A 21,420-nucleotide genomic window follows, 5' to 3' on the forward strand; every position below is an offset into this window, starting at 1 on the left:
AAATCTGATAACACACATAAGCCATTTTAAGTCCAGACATGGGTGGGGTTGGCTTGTCACCAAAAAGTCACAGGATGGGTCAAACACTATTTTGTGCACCATTTACTCAAAAATAAACTAGGTCTGGGGTAAATGCGCATCCTTAAATCAGTCCTACCTGCTAATGGATGATATAGCCAATTACCCCTGTGAAAGAAACAACAATTCTCTCTCTCTCTCTCTCTCTCTCTCTCTCTCTCTCTCTATCTATCTATCTATCTATCTATCTATCTCTCTCTCTCTCTCCCTGGGCACCATTCAGTTGCTGATTCTGGCTTCCATCATGGCCTGTCACCTGTCTCTCACTGTGTGAATTAATTGTTCTTTATTAAGGCCCGGCCAATCTCTGCAATCTATCTATTTCTTCCACATTTACCCTTGACCTTTCTTTCAGTGGCCTATTGTAGTACGTTATGTTTGCCATGAGGACATGTGTCCAAGAGCTTGCATTCCTTAATCATCAACCCTCTTCTTGTTTTCTTATCAGATTAAGGACCTCTTCTTTCTTTGTAACATCAGTCTGTGGAATGTGAAAGGTTCTTGTGTTTATCCATTTTTTTTCCCCTTTAGGGCATCTTCAGATTAATAGTCCACACCACAAAGCCATGTAGGAAGGTTGACTGCATGTAATGCTTTAACATCTTCCGTCTCAAAGCTATATTAAGCAGTTCGTTAAACAACATTTTCTTCAATTTGAAAATAATTGCTCGAGCTGTCTCAGTGTTTTGCTTTATTTCTATGTTGCTGTCCATATGGTTGTTAAATGAACATCCCATATCCACATATCGGTCTGCTTTGTCTGCATGTGAGTTGGTACAGATGATATTTATACTGATTCCTATTTATCACCATTGTTATGGGGGGGGGGGGTTAGCATTGATTGACAATGCCATGTTGTCACTTTCTTCTGTGACCTCATCTAACATGCTTTGAAGGTCATCTGAGCTTCCAGCTATCAGGACTGTGTCACATAAATATCTTATCACATTGAGGACTCAGTAATGATCTGGACATCTCGAAGTAATTAGTGCAACACCTTAAAAATGGTCCAAGCTTTGGGTGAACCATACTAGAGGATATGTATGGAATGAGAAATTGTGATTCAGTCAAGGGGGCATCTTAGAGGTTTCCAATGACCGCCGTTTCGAATTCTAGTGGACCCTCATCATGGCTGCCCATGAATCATCCTACTGCCATTATGTGGAGTATGCAGGGAGGTGTAGCCAACAGAGAAGGAGCAAGAGGAAGAGTTCATCTGAACAGGGGGACCACCCAGAGCAGAAGAACTGTGAGATGATGATGGGATGGAGGCATTCATCACAGAGTGTAGGACACGCAACAATAGGCTCAAGTGACAGGAAGCCAGATTTCGGCTGAATATCAGGAAAAACTTCCTAACTGTTAGAGCAGTATGACAATGGAACCAATGACCTCGAAAGGTGGTGAGTGCTCCAACGCTAGAGGCATTCAAGAGGAATTTAGACCACCACCCGATAGATATCCTTTGATTTGTATTTCTGCATTGATCAGGGGGGTTGGATTCGATGGCCTTACGGGCTTCATGATTCTATGATGCCAATTTTGTCAGTTTTTGGAGCCATCTTGTTCCTTTCCAACACTGATTATTCTTTCCGTATCATTTCTCTCCCCATCCCCGCAGGGTGGAAAGATACCGATTCGTTGGACAGCACCCGAAGCCATCCAGTACCGGAAATTCACGTCGGCCAGCGATGTCTGGAGCTACGGCATAGTCATGTGGGAGGTGATGTCCTATGGGGAGCGGCCTTACTGGGACATGACCAATCAAGATGTAAGTGATATTTTGGTTGGTGGTTTGCAAGGAGGGTCTTCACGGTAGAGAGTACTCAGAAATGGTTGACCATTCCCTTCTTCTGGGGGGTGTCCTGGGACTGCGCAGCTTGCCCAAAGGCTACACAGGCTGGTTCTGCTCACAGGAAGCACTGTGGGGAATCGAACTCCCAACCTGAATGGGCGCCTGCACCAAAAACCTGTTCGGTTGAAGAATGAACCAGCATAAACCACCAAACCAGGGGTTCATGCCCGTCTGTACTCAAGAGCCCGACCCCTTTGACCGGGCTGACTTAAGATCCAGAAGTCCTCTCAGATGCCTCCAAGCAAAGAACAGAATACTGTACAGTATTCTTATTTCCATTAGAGATTGTTCTATTAAGTTGCCTTGCCCACAGCCCTAACTGCCTTTGTTTGTGATAGCCAGTAACGAATTTACACGAATTTCTTCAGTATGAATAACGGTCCATACGAGAATTGGAGAACCTTCCTTGTTGTTTCTGTTGAAGACTACGTTCCCTGAGTAGCAAACTTTTAGGGGCCGCAGGATAGTGTGAAGGATCACATGTCACTCTTCTTCTTTGTCTCTCTCTCTCTCTCTTACTCTTTTTTGCTGCTCCCTTGTCTTTCATCCTCGCTTCCTGACACTCCCACTTCCCATCTCCCCTGCTTCCTCCATGCCGGGCCGACTGCTGCGGAAATGACAACCCGCTCTTGCCAGTGGTCTAAAACTGCTAACTTGCCTGTAGTTTTCCAGATCAGGTCAACACATGGCCCAACCCTGGCGTAGCTCCAGTTTTCACATTTTCAGCACCTCTGAAAGATGACCCATTTCCTCAAATGATCCCATAGCTTACAGCAGTCGAGTTCCCTACCTTGGGGTCCCCAGAGGTTCTTGGACAATAACTCCCAGAAATCCTGGCCAGCACAGCTCATGGTGAAGGTTTCTGGGAGTTTTAGTCCAAGAAGCTCTGGGGACCCAAGGTTGGGTATCATTGGTGTAGTGAGGAGAGTGTCGTGGTGACTAAGGCTGTGATTCCTCACCTTGGTTCCCTATCTCTAATCTAAGCACAATAAATAAATGGCAATCATTCAAGGAGAATTGGCAGTTCTCCTTTTTTGGGGGGGATGCATGGCCTGCATCAAATTGGTGGCTCCAACATAAGTCGGCCCATTGACTCAAAGGCTGAATGTTGAGTCGACACTTGAGTAAATCCCACTAGAGAGAAAGAAAGAAAGAAAGAAAGAAAGAAAGAAAGAAAGAAAGAAAGAAAGAAGGAAGGAAGGAAGGAAGGAAGGAAGGAAGGAAGGAAGGAAGGAAGGAAGGAAGGAAGGAAGGAAGGAAGGAAGGAAGGAAGGAAGGAAGGAAGGAAGGAAGGAAGGAAGGAAGGAAGGAAGGAAGGAAGGAAGGAAGGAAGGAAGGAAGGAAGGAAGGAAGGAAGGAAGGAAGGAAGGAAGGAAGGAAGGAAGGAAGGAAGGAAGGAAGGAAGGAAGAGAGAAAGAAAGAAAGAAAAAAGAAAGAAAGTAGTTGGGAATGCCCATGAGATGGGCCCATCTTTTTTGCTAAGGGTGTGCAGGAGGGTGTAAGGATCATGAAATAGGTTTGGATCACCGGTAAACCACATGTTGCCCTCTTCATTAGAAGATGTTCTTGGCAGTTCAAGGCCGTCGTCTCCATCTCCAACAATACCAGTTATTTTTCTGCGGCTCTTCCCCCTCCTCCTCCAGCCTGCCTGCCTGCCTACCCTTGAGCGTTCCACCTCCGAAGTTGTTGCTGCTTAATTGACGATGATCTTTCAAGCAAGGGGTCGTGAACACTGCCTATTAGCCCTCTTGGCCCCAGCCGGGAGCACCAGCGGAGGGGAAAGACACTCAGCATCTCCCATCACAGGGGCATATGTGTCCGCGGCTGGTGGGGAAGGGAAGGCTCCCTCGGGCCATTTGGGGAGGAGGAGAGGGTGCCTCTGTGTGTGTGTATTGTCTGTGTGCATGCAGATGGGGGAAATGCACCAATCTTGATTACCGATAAAGAGAGGCAAGCAGAAGGATGGGTGTCTGAGCGCTATTCTGTTGTGGCGCAGAAGTCAATCACTTAACACCAAACAGTTCATTAGCAAAGCAGGAGAAACAAAAGCTGTCAATGAACCCAACCCGTGCACAATTCCACGATGACGGTGCCAGTGATCTGTGACAGAAATGAGTCACAGAGCGAGGGATGTGTAACAGGAAAGTATTCCACCCGTGTTGCGTCTGCTGCTCTTTGTCTTCTAACATCCTGTCCCTCAGTCTACAGAGGAACCCAAAAAGTTGTCCGACGCCAAGTCAATCCCTTTGACCTTATAAGGTCTGCTCTGACCGGCAGCATCTCTCTATTGCTGAAGGCATGATGATTTCATAGGTTATCTGGAGATCCAACAAAAGCATGCATTCTGCCACAGACCAACACCCCTCTCCCCATATAACTTCCTTCTGATCCCCTTTCCAGTTGTCAACCAGACTTGACCCTGTTAAGTAAGAGTCATTGGGTTCACCTTTTCAAGTGAGGGTACTGCCTGCCTGATCCAAGCTACATTCTGGATCAGAACGGCTACCAATTGGATCCGAATGCAGGTAACATGCAGGAATCCACATGCGTCCAGTATTGTAACATGGCCTGCGAAACAAAACAATAGCAAGAAGGGCGTGCATTTTGAAAATATGCATGGGGAAGGGTCATATGTTTGGAAAACATGCACTGATAACGCTTCAGTCAGTGGGGGACAAGGTATGCCAGAATTCAGACATTTGAAAAATGCATTATGAAAGTGTGCTTAGTTTTTGGAAAATTTTGCGGGAAATAGTACAATTTCTATGCCGCATGGGGAGAAATTGCACAGTCCCATGCCAAAGTGAGAGGGAGTAATGCTAGCAGTGGCAAATAAAACCAATCATAGGGCAGCGCACATGTTACAACCCATCTGAAGGAAGACTGCACCATGGTAGAAGGGCCCAATCCACTGGCTGAAGACCAGGAACCCAAGGTCAAGACTTACCCAGGGAGAACGACTCGCTATTTCATAGGAATGGTGAAGTTGCTTGTTCTGTTCATAGCTGTGATATTTTTGGAAGCCAGTGTTTGTGATCGCTCAGTTGCTTAGGTCTCTGGCTGCAGAGCCAGAGAGGTAGGGAGTTCGATTCCCCCACTGGGCCTCCTTGAGAGGGGCTGGACTTGATGATCTACAGGGTCCCTTCTAGCTCTGCAGTTCAGAGTTTAAGGGTTATTCTTACCCCATTTTTTCCCCACTTGCATTGGCTACCTATCAGTTTCTGTGCTCAATTCAAGGTGCTGGCTATGACCTTTAAGCCTCTTAATGGTTTAGGACCTCGGCACTTGTCAAACATCTCTCCCCCTCAAAAAAATCTACCCGTTTCACATGCTCCTTCCAGTCCACAGTGTTAAAGGTAACCATGCCGAGGGAGGCTAGAAAGGTGATAATGAGGGACAGGGCTTTCTCGGTGGTGGCCCCCATTCTGTGGAATAAACTGCCAATCAAGGTGCACCAGTCTCCATCCCTCCCAATATTTTGGAAATTACTAACAGAACAATTCTATCATTACAATTATAGAATTATTATGTCTAGAATTCTAAAGGTAGCCTTTAAGAACATATTCCCGAATGCTGATGATTTTTAATTTTGAAATTTAGGTTCCCTTTGTATTTTAACCATGTTTGAGTCATTTATCTTGCCATGTTGATTATGTTGTTATGCTAGCAGAGTTGAGGCAAAGTTGGGTGGCCCATGTTTTACCCTGAACACCACACATGAGTGTGTATTCACTAACCAGGTAGTGTATAAATTAAACAAAGAAATAAAAATCAATGAGTGGGTGGTGGGTGGGTGGGTGGATGGATGGATGGATGGATGGATGGATGGATGGATGGATGGATGGATGGATGGATGGATGGATGGATGGATGGATTAAACTTTAATTGGGTCTTTTCTCTTATAGGTCATAAATGCCATTGAGCAAGATTACCGGTTACCCCCACCCATGGACTGTCCCAGCGCCCTCCACCAGCTCATGTTGGACTGTTGGCAGAAGGACCGCAACCACAGGCCCAAATTTGGCCAGATCGTCAACACCTTAGACAAGATGATTCGAAACCCAAACAGCCTGAAAGCCATGGCACCCCTCTCTTCAGGGTAGGACAGAGGACAGGGTCTGGAAATGATGTCACATCTCCAAGGGTCTACCTTCCCCTTTTAGCTTGGCTGGGTTTTCCACTGCTCACAGCACCCCCCTTTCCTCCTCTTTACCCCTCTTTACCTTCAGTCATAAACTAACTATTGGGTGAGTCCCATAATTGGTACACAACATCACGTTGCTGAGCATTGGTTGAGAATCAGGAAGGTACACCATGGTGGAGAAACCTGGCCCTGATAAAAGAAGTAGACCTGGCATCTCTGTTATTTATTGATGCTGCACCACATATGTAGCACATGGTTCTAAGTCCAGATGCTAGCCCTGGTTAGTGTAGACCCAATACATCAACATTTGTATAGTAAATTATAATTTTGGTCAGAGACGGGCAGCCTCCAGAAGTCCGGGGGGGGCATACATATTCATCTGTAGACTTTAAAGAAGGATGAAGGATAAGAGGATTCTGCAGCACCCCTAGCTGGGTTAGGTGGCACCCCAGGGTACCACAGTTCACAGTTTGAGAAACACTGGCATGAGAGTGTGTTGTTTGGGACAATAGAATTGACGGAGATTCAGAATCTCTAGGTTGCATGGATTTGGAGATCAAACGATGGGGAAGTTGTATTCTTATTGGGATGGAGGAGGTGATCTGGACTAAGGCTAGAACTCTTTTAATGGCCAGTGGACGTCTCACACGTGTGCCCATTAAATCTGTGCTTCCCATTTTGTTGGCTTTCTTCCAGGATTAACCTTCCTTTATTGGACCGCACAATCCCAGATTATTCCAGTTTCAACACCGTCGATGAATGGCTCGAGGCCATCAAGATGGGACAATATAAGGAAAGCTTTGCCAACAGTGGCTTCACCAACTTCGACACGGTGTCCCAGATGACCATGGAGTAAGTTGACAAACTGGATAGGAGAAAAGCCCTCGGTAGACTTCCTCCCTACCCTTGCTCATGGCAGCTTCAAGATAGGTTTGTGGCAGCTATAAGAGCTGCTGGATCTTACCAGATGCTCCTTTAGAATGCTAGTAGAGAAGAACTTAGTGCCAGTGGTTTGCCTAAGTACACAGAGAACCTGAAACCACAAAGAGGACATCAAGAAGAGACCTGCATATTTAAATGCTATAAACCTTTCTCCTTGAGAAAATACCTTAAGATCTGCCATTGATTGCTCTAATTATGAAGAACAGCTATGCTTTCTTGCAGGGCTGTGGACAGGATTTGGCCAAATCCCAGATTTTAAGGCCAGTTCCAGGTTGGGGTGGTTCCAGGTTGGGTCAGATCAGCCTTATTCTAGATGTGGTCACCCTACCATTTTACCACGAAGGGGAAACGCCAGGGTGGTGTGATTGGGAAGATCGAGTAGAGCTGGGCTTTGCTAAGCGATAGGTCTGGAATGGACAAGATCTCACCGGCAATTTCCCATCCAGTCCAGTCCTTTTAGGACATTATTATATGAGGTTGCTGGATGGATTTCTGCATCTGAATGGAGGCTGATTATTATGTGTCTGCATTTTCATCCAAACTTTACCCAACTTGTTGACTCCTGTCTCCCAAATAATTATCTTAGAGTTGTGTGTGATGAGTACTGTGATAGGAATTAAGGACTGCATTTTTTATTTATCTTAAAACATTTAGTAGCCTTCCTTCCTTCCTTCCTTCCTTCCTTCCTTCCTTCCTTCCTTCCTTCCTTCCTTCCTTCCTTCCTTCCTTCCTTCCTTCCTTCCTTCCTTTCCAGTCAATTTTCCTCTGTGGTCCTTAATCCTTCACTTTTTAAGTAGATTCTTCCTTTGTTGATTGGATTAGATTTTCCTTTCCAATGATCCCTCTTTCCATCAGTCTGTTACTTCTTTAAAAAAAAAAAAAAAAAAAAAAAGTTCTTCATGATTGTCCCTTTGTGCGAACCTTTTACTCATCCGTTTTGCTAGTTTAGGTGTCTGAGTGTTACTTTGCTTTTCTGTCAGTCCTTCCCTGTGTGTGCTAGTTTAGCCTTTTAGATATGTTGCTTTAATTTAAATGAACCTGACCTCAGTTGTTCCCCCTTACATATGTGTGTGCTTTTCTTTGTAGAAGAGGATGTGCATTTCTGCATGCATTTATAGTCTGCCAGCAAACCATTTATGCAATTCATCTCTGTTGGCCAAAGTGTGACGTGTGCATTAATTGCAAGAATAGAATTGATGTGCTGTAGAGTCTATTTTGATTTATAGCAACCCTCCCAGAGAGGAATGCCTCTCTTGCCCCAGTGGAATGCATAGGAAGCCCCACAGCGGCTGAAAATGATGCAGAGTGAACATCAATTTAAACCGCAGTACGGCTTACAGTGGGGACGTGGTGGCACTGTGGGCTAAACCGCAGAAGCCTCTGTGCTGCAGGGTCAGAAGACCAGCAGTCGTAAGATCGAATCCACGCGACGGAGTGAGCGCCCGTCGCTTGTCCCAGCTCCTGCCAACCTAGCGGTTCGAAAGCATGCAAATGCAAGTAGATTGATAGGGACCACCTCGGTGGGAAGGTAACAGCGTTCCGTGTCTACGTCGCACTGGCCATGTGACCACGGAAGATTGTCTTCGGACAAAACGCTGGCTCTATGGCTTGGAAACGGGGATGAGCACCGCCCCCTAGAGTCAAACACGACTGGACAAAAATTGTCAAGGGGAACCTTTACCTTTACCTTAGGGCTTACAGTATGTGAAGCAAAGAAAGTCACTTTGTTTTCCACCTAGGTTTTTTTTTGGGGGGGGGGGGGTTTGCCAGTGGCATAGCGGCATCCTAGATCTCTATTTATTGTTTGGAAAAATACCGTTGTTGTTGTTTTTCCTGATGCTAAATGCTGCACGGAGCTCTCTGGCCTATATAAAAGGTGGATTGCTACTCTTTTAAGCTATCGGAATAGCCGTTCTCCTTTTTGGACCCGGGATGTTCTGTTTTGCTTAAAATGTGTAAGGATCTCCAGGCTGCAGAAACAAATCTCAGAAGCCACGCAAGGTCCGTGACAATCAGTTCCTTGCTAACCTTCCTTCACTCTCATGTGATTTCTGTTTGGTTTGGTTTTCTTGCCCCCCTCCAGGGACATCTTGAGAGTGGGAGTCACGTTAGCCGGGCACCAGAAGAAGATTTTGAACAGTATCCAGGTGATGCGGGCACAGATGAATCAAATCCAGTCGGTGGAGGTTTGAGAAACTGTACTGGCGCACGCCTCTCCCTTGAGGGCCCCCGTCCCCATTTTGTCCCCTGTGTTTCTGAGCACTTGACAGGCCCTTCGGGGTCTCCTCCAGAGATGGCAGCCGCAGGGACGGGACGGGCCTCAGGGGGAACTTCGCTAAAGACTTTGAGAATCCCCCCCTCCCCAAAAAAAAGAGCAAAAACGAAACGGAAATGGTGATGATGACTTTTTAGAAGGATGTGTTGGGTTGTTTTATTTTCAAAAAAATAATAATAATGAAATGGAATAGCCGTTGGCTTCTTTCCGGTGGATTTGAGACGAACCAACTGACGAAGCCAAGTGCTGGAGTAGTTTTCTCCCTCTCTTCCATGCTAGTCCCGTGGCCTTCCGGAGCACGAAGGGGACCAGAGGATGATGGTCGCGTGTCAACCTACGTCTCTCTGAACCTCGCAGGGCCGGCCTGCCTTCCTCATAAAACCCAGCCGCTCTATAAGACCTGACTGAAGAGAGGACGAGAGTCGGAAAACTTTTCCCATAGAATGGGTCGGTCCGTCGGTCGCCTCTTGAGAGCTACTGACTTCAGAGAAGACTGTGGCTTTTTTTAACACTTCCTTCTCTCTGAAGAACTAAGACGCTTTTTCTTTTTTTCCTATGGATGAGTAAGAACCTTTGGACCCCCACCCACCCACCCCCTTGGGAAAATAAAGGGGCTTACTGAGGTCTTGGCTTCTGGGACCGCTCGGAGCGTAGCCCTTCCCAGAAGCTCTGTGCCTGCCGTGGCGACTCCTACATATCACATGCACAAGACGTTCACAGGGCCTCACGGATTGCCACGGGCCTGTCCGTGGCAGGCGTACCCTCTCTCTCTCCCCTTGTGCCATGCAGTATGTTGTAGATTTGATGTGCATCTCCATTGGGTTGTTGTTGTTTCATCTTTTTCTACTTTGTTTACAACCGGTTGTTGGGGGGAAGGGAAGTGGATTCTTTGTGGGACGTAGCTTCTTCTCTTTTATTTTCCCTTTTTACAAAAGCAGGATAACATTTTTCTTGGTTCTTGTCTCCCAGGGACGGTCTCCTTTCCCCCCCACCCCCAGGCAGCTTCCCGGCAGAGCACTTCCATGGGGTGCCGGCATTGGTGCACAGCCCGATCTTTTTTTTTTGGCTGGGCTGCTCCTCGGTCCTTCCCCTTATCCCTTCACCTGATTCCACGAGCGGGAACTTTTAACTGTGAAATCTCTCCCCGAAAAGGAGCGTTGCCCTAAACTGGACATGGAGTGTGAAAGACGTCAGGGAGTAGAAGAACAGTATAATAAAGATTAGAAGGATGAACTTGCCTTTCGTAAGATCAGACAAGACGCAAAGTAGGTGTAGATGAACCTGCTGTCATCAGATATGGTCTCGGCTCTCATTTTGGTGTCCTAAGGAAACTGGAAGCAACAGCCTTGAAATCTAAGCTACAGAGGTCTGTAGACTTGTCAGTGTAAGGCCACACTAATGCTTTCACCCCTTACAAAACCACACGGAACAGGAGAGAGTCCAGCTGCTTCTCAGCCCGCTGGTTGTCCTTGGGTCTAAGACCTACTTTTCAGGTTGAGCTTCAGGCGGACTGTTTGTTTTTCAGCCCAGCCCTGTCCTATTTGATCTTCTGAAGGTCAAATGCATGACGAGCATTCTGGATGGCATGGAAGCCCACCGTGTCACGCTCAAGGAGGAACGCAGGGAAGGCTGTTCGGCCATTCGGCTTAGCTCAGGGTCTCCATTTCTGTAGGTGAAGAGGATGACCGTCAGTGTCAAGAACACTTTCGCAAACATTTTCACAAAGGTATCATTCAGACATAGAATAAACTGTGGATATTTCTTTGCAAATGATTGGCAGAGAGCCTTAGGCTTGTATGCTCTCCTCCTCCTTTTCTTTCATGCTGTAAGAAGACGGCTAGAAGCTTCTATTACATATTTTAAGGTAACAGCCATGCCCTACAGCTCATGGACCTGAGGTTTGTCTAAAGTATAAGTAGTAAAAGCAAGCCAGGATATAAACATAGTGTCAGAACATGGCTTGGCTTGAAACCATAGTTTAAACAACAGCCATGGGGGGGTAATCTAGGTTTGAATGCCATCAGTAATTGTGGTTTGTTTAAACTACAGTTAGTGAGACGACACCAGAATCAAAACACAGTTTCAGGATCCAGCTGGTCAGAAGTTCAAGCAAACCAGAGGTCCTTGTGTGTTGGGGATGCAGAGGTTCCCCTATTGTTGGGGATGCAATCTGCTTGAAAGCTGAGCGCCTTGTGGACCAAGACAGAAGACAGGGGATGAGGTCAACAGAGTCCTGGACCTTGCCAAGGTTGAACAGAGACAGGAATTAGACTTCCACGTGCCCCGCCTTAGCTAGTAAGGGGTGTTGGCCAAGGCGCATGCTATTTCCCAGTGTTTTTAGAAGAATTGCATTCTCTTGCCAACAGTACGGTGGGAGAGAAGAGGCTGAGATGTCAAGGAAGCTATTGAATCCCAGACAAGTGTTTAGGCAATGGGATTGCCTACAGTTTAGCCAACGTCCTCTTTGTATAGGAGGGAGGGTGTGTGCCACCCCTCCAGACTTTGTCCGTTCTTAGTGCCACTCCTTGCGTGTCCACTCCCAACACTCTGCTAGATTCAGAGCCATGTGTTGGTGCTCTGCTGCCTTCCCTCTGCTCGGAGGAGGCTTTGAGCGCATGGTCCTTTCCATGGGAAAGCTGTATTTCTCTTTGCACTAGCCTTTTCCTCACTCTGTTTCCCTGTTGCAAGGCCCTGTCAGTTCCATGGGCTGCCGGCGTCAGGGAAGAGAGGCCAGGGAAGCTGTCTTCACCAGCAGAAAGACAACACACACACAAACCACACACAAAGACATCTACCTGATCCATTCCACTGTGAAATAGAGTGTTATGCAGCTCATTATGTCTCTGGTTTCCCAAGAGAGGGTTGTTGTGGGGGACACACTTCTTTTCTCCCATTGGCCTGATTCGGATATTGCTAGTGGTCAGCCTCTTAGTACAATATTTTCATGACAACTAATGCTCCTCCTTGGACAGATTGTCTTGCCTTTCCCTGGAGGTCTTCGAGACTTCTCAAGTTGTAGTTTCAGAATTTTCCAGTGCAAGGGAGAAGAACGTCTTACATTATATGTACCATAGTAGCGCTCCTCACAACCCACACTCAGCCTATTTAGTTGCACATTTGACCTTTTCCAAGCTGAACCAGAAACTTCATTTCCCCGTTCTCTCCTAACCACTTTTGTCTCGCCGTCTTCATGTCCCTTTAGCAGCCCCCGAGTGGAAACCGGCTCACCCATGTCCCACCAAACGTAGCAATAAAATGTCAGGCGGTTGATCCTGGCACTTCTGGACACTGTGAGGGCGGCCGGCGGAGGAGGGTGTTGCATGGAAATATACAGCTTGCTTGGGAGGGTGCAAATTTTTCGGAGGAGAAAACAAGGTTGAGGATGAAGAGGGAAAGCAGTGGGGGAAAAATGGCTCCTAAATTTTCAGAAAGCTCAAATATTTCACTGTGATATTTTTTTTTTTTTGAAGCATAACTAAATCTCGGGAGAATGGAACTTCCTCGGTTGAAAATCAATGCCTGTAAACCCCCCAAAATTAGTTGCATTTGTAATTTGGTCTTGTCTGTCACAGGTCTTCTCAAGCTTGTCTTCCATCAGAAATCTTTATTTTTGGGGGGGGGGGTCACAGAAGATGAAATAGATTGTGCTCTGTAGAGCTGCTACCCCCACTCTTGAACAGCAGACCCCTTGGGTTGCCCCAACCCCCACGTGGATCCAAAAGACAGATGCCTCGTTGCCCCCCAGGAGGAATTCATCAATTCTGTATTGATGTCTCCTGGTTGTATTTATGCTGATAAGTAGAGTCAGTTGAGGGCAAATCAAGGTGACCCACATAAGTTGCAATTTGAGACACAGGTGTGCAGCGGGACCGAAATCGTGTCGGGAGCCAGACACAGTCCATGTGATGGAAGCCAATTTTAGAATTGGGGGAAGCTCAGAATTCCAGGACTGATGGCTTAGAGAGTTAAAAACAACTGAAATATGGGTTCTGCTGCTTCTACCAGACTCATCACCAGCCGGAACTCCTGTCCTGTCCTTCCTTTGTGGTCTTGCACTGGAATGATGAGCAATGAGATGGGTTTGACTATTTTTGGATGTCCCTGAAGATGCCTGAGAGCATCCACACGGCGTGAAGGAGTTACTTGTCTGAATGGTTCCCAGCAGAATTCATTGAACGTAGGAGACCTTCCCCTCTGGGTCTTCAAGATAAGGTCAACGGCCAATGGCAGCCAACTCTCCCTGTCGTTTCCTCTCCCTCATGTAGCTGTTCTAGTAGCCAAGCAATTCAGCTTAGTGAATTGGCCTTCATCTTGCTTAGTTTAGGAATCCCCAACCAAGACATCTCAGTACAGCTATTGATTATGGATTGACATAAGAGAAGACACCCATTGCTACTCTTCCCACTTGTTCATATGAATCAGGTTAAATATTACCAGTAAATCACTCACCTTCTCTGCTGTTGGGCATGATTCGGGATGTAATTCTCTGTTGGGTCTCTGCCCAGCCTTCTAGTAGATAGAGAATAAATGCCATCAGTTACTATTGAGGACACAGAGGTCCATTGAAGGAACCGCCACATTCCTATGGTTAGTTGTCCAAATGGAAAGAGCAGGGTAGACTCCCTAAAAGAGGAGGGAAGATCGTTTATTGAGCTCCTCCTATATTTTAGATCTACAGCAAAGCTTGGGAACCTTTCATACGCTGCCAGAGTGGGTCTTCCACAACCTTGAGCCAGCACGCCTAACGTTGCAGGCAACATCTGGAGAACCACGAGTTCCCCAGGCCAGCTGTAAATGGGGGATCCCTTCTATTGAGAAGTGCTTATCAAGTGTGGTGGACTCCGTCCTCCAAGCAAGATCCTAAGGTCTCAACAGCGGTTTGGTTTTTCTTTCATGGGGACCAGCTTTCCAGAGTCTGAGATTGGCCAGAAAACACACGAGTAGACCCAGGTTTCCATCACCTGGAAAACTGCTTTGTCTCTGCATCGCTTTCTCAACTCATGATTTCTGCCCTTACCAATAGGTTGTGTTTTCCTTCTTTGTGGATGGGCTGACCAGGAACTGTTGAAGAATTGAGAGGCAACCTAGTATTATTTCCAGATGTTTCTTTCCCTTCTGTTTAGACCACATCTGGCACCCATTTCATCTGGAGTTTCAAGGGCAGCCTCTGGTTTTGGATTTCCATTCTGAACCAGAGGAGGATGATAACCATCCGTCTTTGGGAAGCTCCTTCCCTGTTCATAATTTGAAAATGTAGAGTTGACAGGAAAGGTACAGGGAAACATCCCATGGCTTGGGAAGGGTCTGACTCAGATTTGAGCCACTGGAACATTCTTGGGGTTGAAGCCGACATCTCTCTGCTCTTTTCTGCCTCACTATTTTCACACGATGAAAGAGACGTCTATAGCCCAGTGGTTCCTAACCTTCGGTCCAAAGATGTTTTTGAACTACGGCTCCCAGAAATCCTGGCCAGCACAGGGAGTGGCAAAAGCTTCTGGGAGTTTTAGTCCAAGCACATCTGGCAACCAACCACTGCTGTACCCTGTTGCTGATTTCCATTATATCCTGGCTTGCAAGAGAGGCAATTGACATGGATAATACTGGGCAGGATGAATCGGTAAAGTAGAACAGGATATTTTTTCCCCCAGAGATCGTTGTGAACAAACAGAAAGAAACTTTGGTTCTTAAGGATCCCTGACTAGCTGGATGAAGTTGCTTTGAAGCAACAGCTGGAGGGCCACCTCTCGCCCCATCACTGTTCTAAAAGGGGGGCATTTTCTCTTAAGGGCATTAGCCCATAACTACTTCTGGTTGCCTACATAATACAGTGGCGCCTTGCTAGACAGTTACCCGGCATGACAGTTTTTTCGCTAGACATTAACGTTTTGCGATCGCTACAGCAATTTGCAAAACAATGATTCCTATGGGGGAATTTCGCTGGACAATGTTTGGTCCCTGCTTCGCAAACCAATTTTCGCTAGACAACAATTTTGACAATTCCATGCTCACAAAACAGGTGTTTTCGGGACCTAAGCTTCGCAAGACAGTGATTTAAACAGCTGATTGGTTTGCAAAGCGGCTTTCCTATGGCCGATCTTCGCTAGACAACGACGATTCTTCCCCATTGGAACGCATTAAACAGGTTTCAATGCATTCCAATGGGGAAATGCTTTTTGCTAGAAGATGATTTCGCTAAACAGTGATTTCAGTGGAAAGGATTATCATCGTCTGGCGAGTCACCACTGTATAGGGCATCCATCCAAGGTGTGATTCCCTGATTGGATAGGATCAAGCGGGGAGCAATGGAACAAACAAAAAAATGCCATCAGCTTGAAAGAATAGCAACTGCAGGGAACGGAATGCACACCAGAGCCAAGAGAAGATTAAGGGCTTCTTTTTTAAAAGATTCCCACCCTCCCGACTCTAATTTGAAGAAGAATATGGAGCCTGTACGATGTGCAGATCAGCATTCATGGCCAAGTTTGGGGTTGTTGGGTTTGTTTGTTTTTTGTCCTACCCTCTCACACTTCACAGCTGTGGCTCAGAACAATGGGCAACCTCTCCTTTGCTTATCCATTCTCTCTCCACAGAACAGTGACCCAATTCTTTGGCAGCCTGTGCCTGAGGGCGACTGCTTTGTCTCTGGCCGCCCACAGGTTGTGGCCTTGTGTGGAACACTGCTCTTTCCCCCTGACAGATTTTTTTTTCTTTCTGTATTTTTAGAAAATGTGAATCGGTCGGCAGCCTGCCAGCCCTTGTCACATGGAGTGTGTGTCTTCCATTCCAACCAAGACCTTCTCCTGGTTCCGTCAGGCATCTTTTGATGTTACCGGGGAGGGGGTTAAAAAATAAAATAAAATAAACCAGATGTATTTATAAAGGAAAACAGAACCTGCTGCTCCGATGCCTTTGTAGGAGTATTTTTAAGGAGAACTTTTTTTCAAAATAAATGTGAAGTGTAAAAGTTTGGTGCATTCCTTTTGTGCTTCACGTTCTTTCACCGATCACTCTCCCAGAGAAGGTGTTTGGTCACCTGGCAAAACAAAAGAGAAAGTGGAGCTCATGGCTGGATCTCCGTTTCAAGGTTGGATGCATCTACCTTAGGATCAGAAATATTGCAATAACAATAATAATCTTTTTAAAAAAAAAAAACCCACATCCATGTATATTTCACAAAAAATATATTACTCCAAGAAAACTTTGTATTTTGCATGGAAAATATGTTTTAAGCAACATGATTTTTGTGCAAAAACCTAGTGGCAGTGAAAAAGTTCTGATTGTTTCATTCTCATGCAGAAGGGGGGGGAAATCTCACAGCCATTGACAGTTTTATTTCCCCCAATGAGATGTTTCATGGTATTGAAACAGCCTTCTCATTCAAGACAGAAAAATGTGCAAGTGTTTTGTTATATTCTTTGTGTAAGCTCCAAATTAATTTCTAATAATGCTCCCAAACAGGTCTTGTACCAGGGTATTATGGGAAACTAAAATGGTGAGCCCTATCCAGTGACCTGGCACAGATGGCCAAGGAGGTTTAGTGCTAGAGTGAGTCCTCTTAGGACTTCGGTGGCTGCTAAAGGGTGTTACGTGCTGATCGAACTTTTTGGAGGTCGCTGAGTCAAAGGGATGCCATAAGTCAACAACCTCAGCTTCCATTTGCAAAAGAAAGAGAGGAAGATGAATTCTCCATTCAGCCCAAATTTAGCATCCAGCGTCAGAGAGAGCTAGATTTTCACAATTAACTGCACCCAGCAAAATTTGCATCAGTAATAATCTTGGAGCTGCAAAGCTAGAAGGGAGCCTATAAATCACTTAGTCTAGCCCCTGTCAAGGAGGCCCAGTGGGGAATCGAACTCCTAACTTCTGGCTCTGTAGCCAGATGCCTCAACCACTGAGTTATCCAGCAGTTCAAGAGGAGTCTGCTCAGAACATGGTTAATAGGAAGCAGAAATCTGCCCTTCTGTTCTTTCTGGGCTATTGGTATAGAAATTCATAGCCCTATTTATTTGGGAGGAGGGCCTGGCGTGCTCTGGTCCATGGGGTCACGAAGAGTCAGACACGACTAAACGACAACGATTTATTTGGGAGAATGATTCAGTGGTCCACAGTCCTCGTTTCCTGCCCTGGAAGAAATTAACAGAGGGTGATTCAGTAGAAACAAGAACTATCTATGAAGTCCCATGAAGAGCAAGTTCTTACAGGCAACAGCAACAGATAGCCCACTTTCAAACTAGGCTGCACAAGGTGAGTGGAGAATTGCTTAAAATCATAATCTTAGAACTGCAGTTCTGGAAGGGACCCTATGGATCATCAAGTCCAGTGCCTGTTAAGGGCTAATCGCACGGAATAATGGGCTCAAACTACAGGAAGCCAGATTTCGGCTGAATATCAGGAAAAACTTCTTAACTGTTCAAGCAGTGCGACAATGGAACCTATGACTTTGGGAGGTGGGGAGCTCTCCAATGCTGGACGCATTCAAGAGACAATTAGATAACCATCTGCCAGATCTGCCTTGATTTGAATTCCTGCCTTGAGCAGGGGGGTTGGACTTGATGGGCTTGGAGGTCCCTTCCAACCCCATGATGCTATGATTCTAAAGAGGCGCAGTGGGGCAATTGAACTCCCAGTGTTTGGCTCCTCAGCCAGATATCTAAACCACTAGCCTTTCTGCAACAATGCATTCACTAGTCCAGAGCACCTCAAGAAAACTGCCAGATCATGGCAGCAAAGTGGCTATAATTAAATGAAGAAAGAACCCAGTGTGTTTCCTTTTAGAGGTGGCTTTTTTTCTGTCTTTTCAACCTGAAAACAGCCAACGTTTCTTAGAAAACATTTTTGGTGGGTATGCTTTACTGGATTTCCCCCAAATCTTCTACCTTCCCTTTCCCCCCCCCCTTTGTTTATTTCTATAGCAGTTAGACAGATAAACTATTAGTCGATAGCCAGTATACACAATATCAATAAACCCTAAATGCATAAAATATGTCACTCCAAGGACCTCAAAATAAATGATCTAAAAATCTAGTGGCATAATTAGTCCGGGATGCCTTTCCCTCTTTAAAAATTGCTGCTATTAACTAGAACTAATATAAACTTTACTAAAACTTCGTGAATTTTGGCTGCAGCTGGCCACAGTTTGCGACGTTAAACAGGCATACTTCTATTTTGCCATTAAAAAAGTGTAAGGCACCTCCTGAATGTCCAGGAGATAACTTGGGACAAAGTTCAATTAAAAAGTTTTCGGAATATCAATATTAAAAAGAACACCAGTTATTCTGTTCCTGAAGAATTAAAAAGATGCATTATCAAAGGCTTTCACGGCTGGGATCTGATGGTTGCTGCGGGTTTTTCAGGCTCTTTGGCCGTGTTCCTCAAAACACGGCCAAAGAGCCCGAAAAACCCACAGAAACCAATTAAAAAGATATTTGCATTGTTAGTATAGGCTCTTTTTAAACTTTCTCTCCTGGACTGCTGATGGTCGAGCATTTAGCTGGGCAGGAATGAAAGCTCTATAGTGCTTTTATATTGTTATTAAATAAAAATAATTAGTTTGTTTAAAAGGCAGCAATGTTTAATAATAATAATGATAATGATAATGATAATGATAATGATAATGATAATAATAATAATAATAATAATAATAATAATAATAATAATAATAATAATAATAATAATAATAATAATAATAATAATAATAATAATAATAATAATAATAATAATAATACCCCACTCATCTAGATCGAAGTCTACTTTGGGAGATAATGTTGTATTGATTAGAATATTATTAAAGATTGCACCTAGATCATGTTGCCAGTGTATCTTTCCTCGTTATTCTTCGTCGTGATTATTTGTTTTTTATTTACTATTTATTTTATTTTATGTCTTTTAATATTGATTTTTATTTATCATTTTAATATAATACTTGTTTCAGTTCTTTTAAAATATTGATATACTTACTGTTTTTAGCTTTTAAATACCGTATCTTGGGTTAATTTAAGGAGAAAGGTGGGATAAAAATATTGTAAATGAAATCGATCAGTCAGTCGGTTATAGGCCACCTTTCTCCCAATAAATGGGCTCAAGGCGGCTCATAATATTAAAAAGAATTAGAAACATAATAAGTTATGCCTTAGGAAACAAATAAACTATAAGCTGACTGAAATAAGAATAATTAGAGGTCCAAATGACAAGTCTTGGGATAGGTTTCATGTGAACAAAATCAAATACACAGTTTGAAAACTGACACAGTTTAAGACGTACAGAGTTGCAAAATAGGGGCAAGGACATTTTAGATGGTCAGGAAAAGGGGTTCAAAAGGTCTACATTAGAAGTGCCTGATGCCGTTTTGATGTCCAGCCTCGAAAGAGAAAGGACGCTACCAATATTTGTGCAAAAATAAATTGCACAAATCACATCGTCCTAGAGAGGAGAGTGAGCGAAAAAGATGTGTTCCTCGTCTCACCTCATCCGGAGATGAGGAGGTGAGGAAAGTGGTGCCTCATTGAGTCAAGACCGTTCAAACTGATGGAAACAAAGAATTTAGCCAAAATTAAGAGCAGCATCAAGGCTGGGCCTTCTTGAATAGTTACGGATGGTTCCCAACGACACCCCGTGGCTGCCGCCTGAGTGCCTTTGCTTCTTGGTTGTCCTTTGGTAGACGACCTTTGCCAAAACTGATGAAAGGACCAGCAGCTGCTTCTCCTGGCCACCACCTGCGCTCCTGTTCACCTGCCCACTGCCACGGTAGAGAGGGGGAAAAGGTGGTAGCATCCGGAAGAACAGCCGTGTACAGGGACGCTTGGGTTCATAGTACTTTTGAGTTGACATGGCATTCAACCTCTACCTCCAGATCCGTAACCAATATTTAGAAAAGTTCCTCTCTCTTTTTTTGGACTCACCAAGATGATGGTGATCCTGCATTGAGCAGGGGGTTGGATTCGATGGCATTATAGGCCACTTCCAACCCCACGGTTCCATGATTATTCTATGAACATTAGAAGAGCAGAGCTGGAAGGGACCCTGTGGGTCATCTAGTCCAGCCCCTGTCAAGGAGGCCCAGCAGGGAATTGAACTCCCAACATCATATCTTTGCAGCCAGATACCTAAACCAGCAAGCTACTCAGAAGTTTATTGATCCCTCAACTTGCATAGCTAATGTTCACCAGGGGATTCTTTCTCCTTTTTTTGTCCAAAAAATTTAAGTTTCTGCTTTATGAGTTAACTAGATTTTTTAAAAAAAAACTAAACAAACTAGAAATGTCCAATGCAACTTAATATGCCAGAGAGTTTGAAGCTTCAAAATGTTGAAAAACCAGGAAGTAGGGGGCTTATTTGTTGAAAAAAGCCAATAAGAAGAACATCAATACAAATAATAATAAATCACAGCTGGAAGGGACCTTCTGGATTATCAAGTCCAGTCCCCATCAAGGAGGCCTTGGGGGGGATTCAAACTCCCAACCCCTGGGTTCCCTAAACCACTGACCTAACAGAATTTAGCCAAGTAATTATTTTTCTAGGGAGTCTATTAATAGTGCTTGTTGATCAGTGGCCACGAAACTTTAGAAACAGCCAGCCAGACCTGTGAGCGTTGCTAATTTGTGGTAACAGAAAAGAGCTGCAAATAATTAATTGGCATTTCCAGCTAATAAAACCTTTTATTCTTTGAATGCCTGGAGAGTTCATCTCTCATCCACATTAGGCTAACCGATAAAGCGTTAGCTCCGTGGGACATGGGAGAGAAGTCACACTTGACGGCCATTTTAACGTGCCGAGCTAGTGAAGGCACAGACTCAAAATGGCAGCACTCCTCCGCTTTGTCTGAAGGTTCCTATTCGGGGAAATACGGGAAATACTTCCCATCCTGCCCCCCAGCCCTTCAGCTTTCTCTTCCTTGTCCACCTCTCTCTCCGAAGCTGAAGTTGTTCTATCTTCTTCAATTAACTTTCCCTTCTTTGAGGAGGAATTTCACACCCCACGTGTGCTCAGTAAATGGATGTTTGGATCCTTATGTGCTCTGGCAGGAAGAAAAGGGCAGTGAACCAGGGAAAATTAGACACGTTAGGGTGTCAGTCCCTTGAACCCCTCTGATTCACACTAAGCCAACTTCCTAATTGGTGCAAAGGAAGG

General features: G+C 45.0%; 1 protein-coding gene across 8 annotated transcripts in view; it reads left to right on the plus strand.

The window, feature by feature from the left end:
• The window catches only part of EPHB2 (EPH receptor B2), a 37,029-nt gene extending 24,196 nt beyond the window's left edge, over nucleotides 1-12,833 (plus strand). For all 8 annotated transcript variants that reach the window (XM_078379122.1, XM_078379125.1, XM_078379126.1 and 5 more), the window contains exons 10-13: nucleotides 1,700-1,849; nucleotides 5,839-6,032; nucleotides 6,774-6,929; nucleotides 9,103-12,833. In XM_078379122.1, coding sequence (XP_078235248.1) covers nucleotides 1,700-1,849; nucleotides 5,839-6,032; nucleotides 6,774-6,929; nucleotides 9,103-9,211 — 609 coding nt within the window. In that variant the 3' untranslated portion in view covers nucleotides 9,212-12,833. The remainder of the gene's footprint in view (nucleotides 1-1,699; nucleotides 1,850-5,838; nucleotides 6,033-6,773; nucleotides 6,930-9,102) is intronic.
• Nucleotides 12,834-21,420: the final 8,587 nt, after the last annotated feature.

Source organism: Pogona vitticeps, chromosome 7 (assembly GCF_051106095.1).
Source record: "Pogona vitticeps strain Pit_001003342236 chromosome 7, PviZW2.1, whole genome shotgun sequence".
NCBI classification, from domain to species: domain Eukaryota; kingdom Metazoa; phylum Chordata; class Lepidosauria; order Squamata; family Agamidae; genus Pogona; species Pogona vitticeps.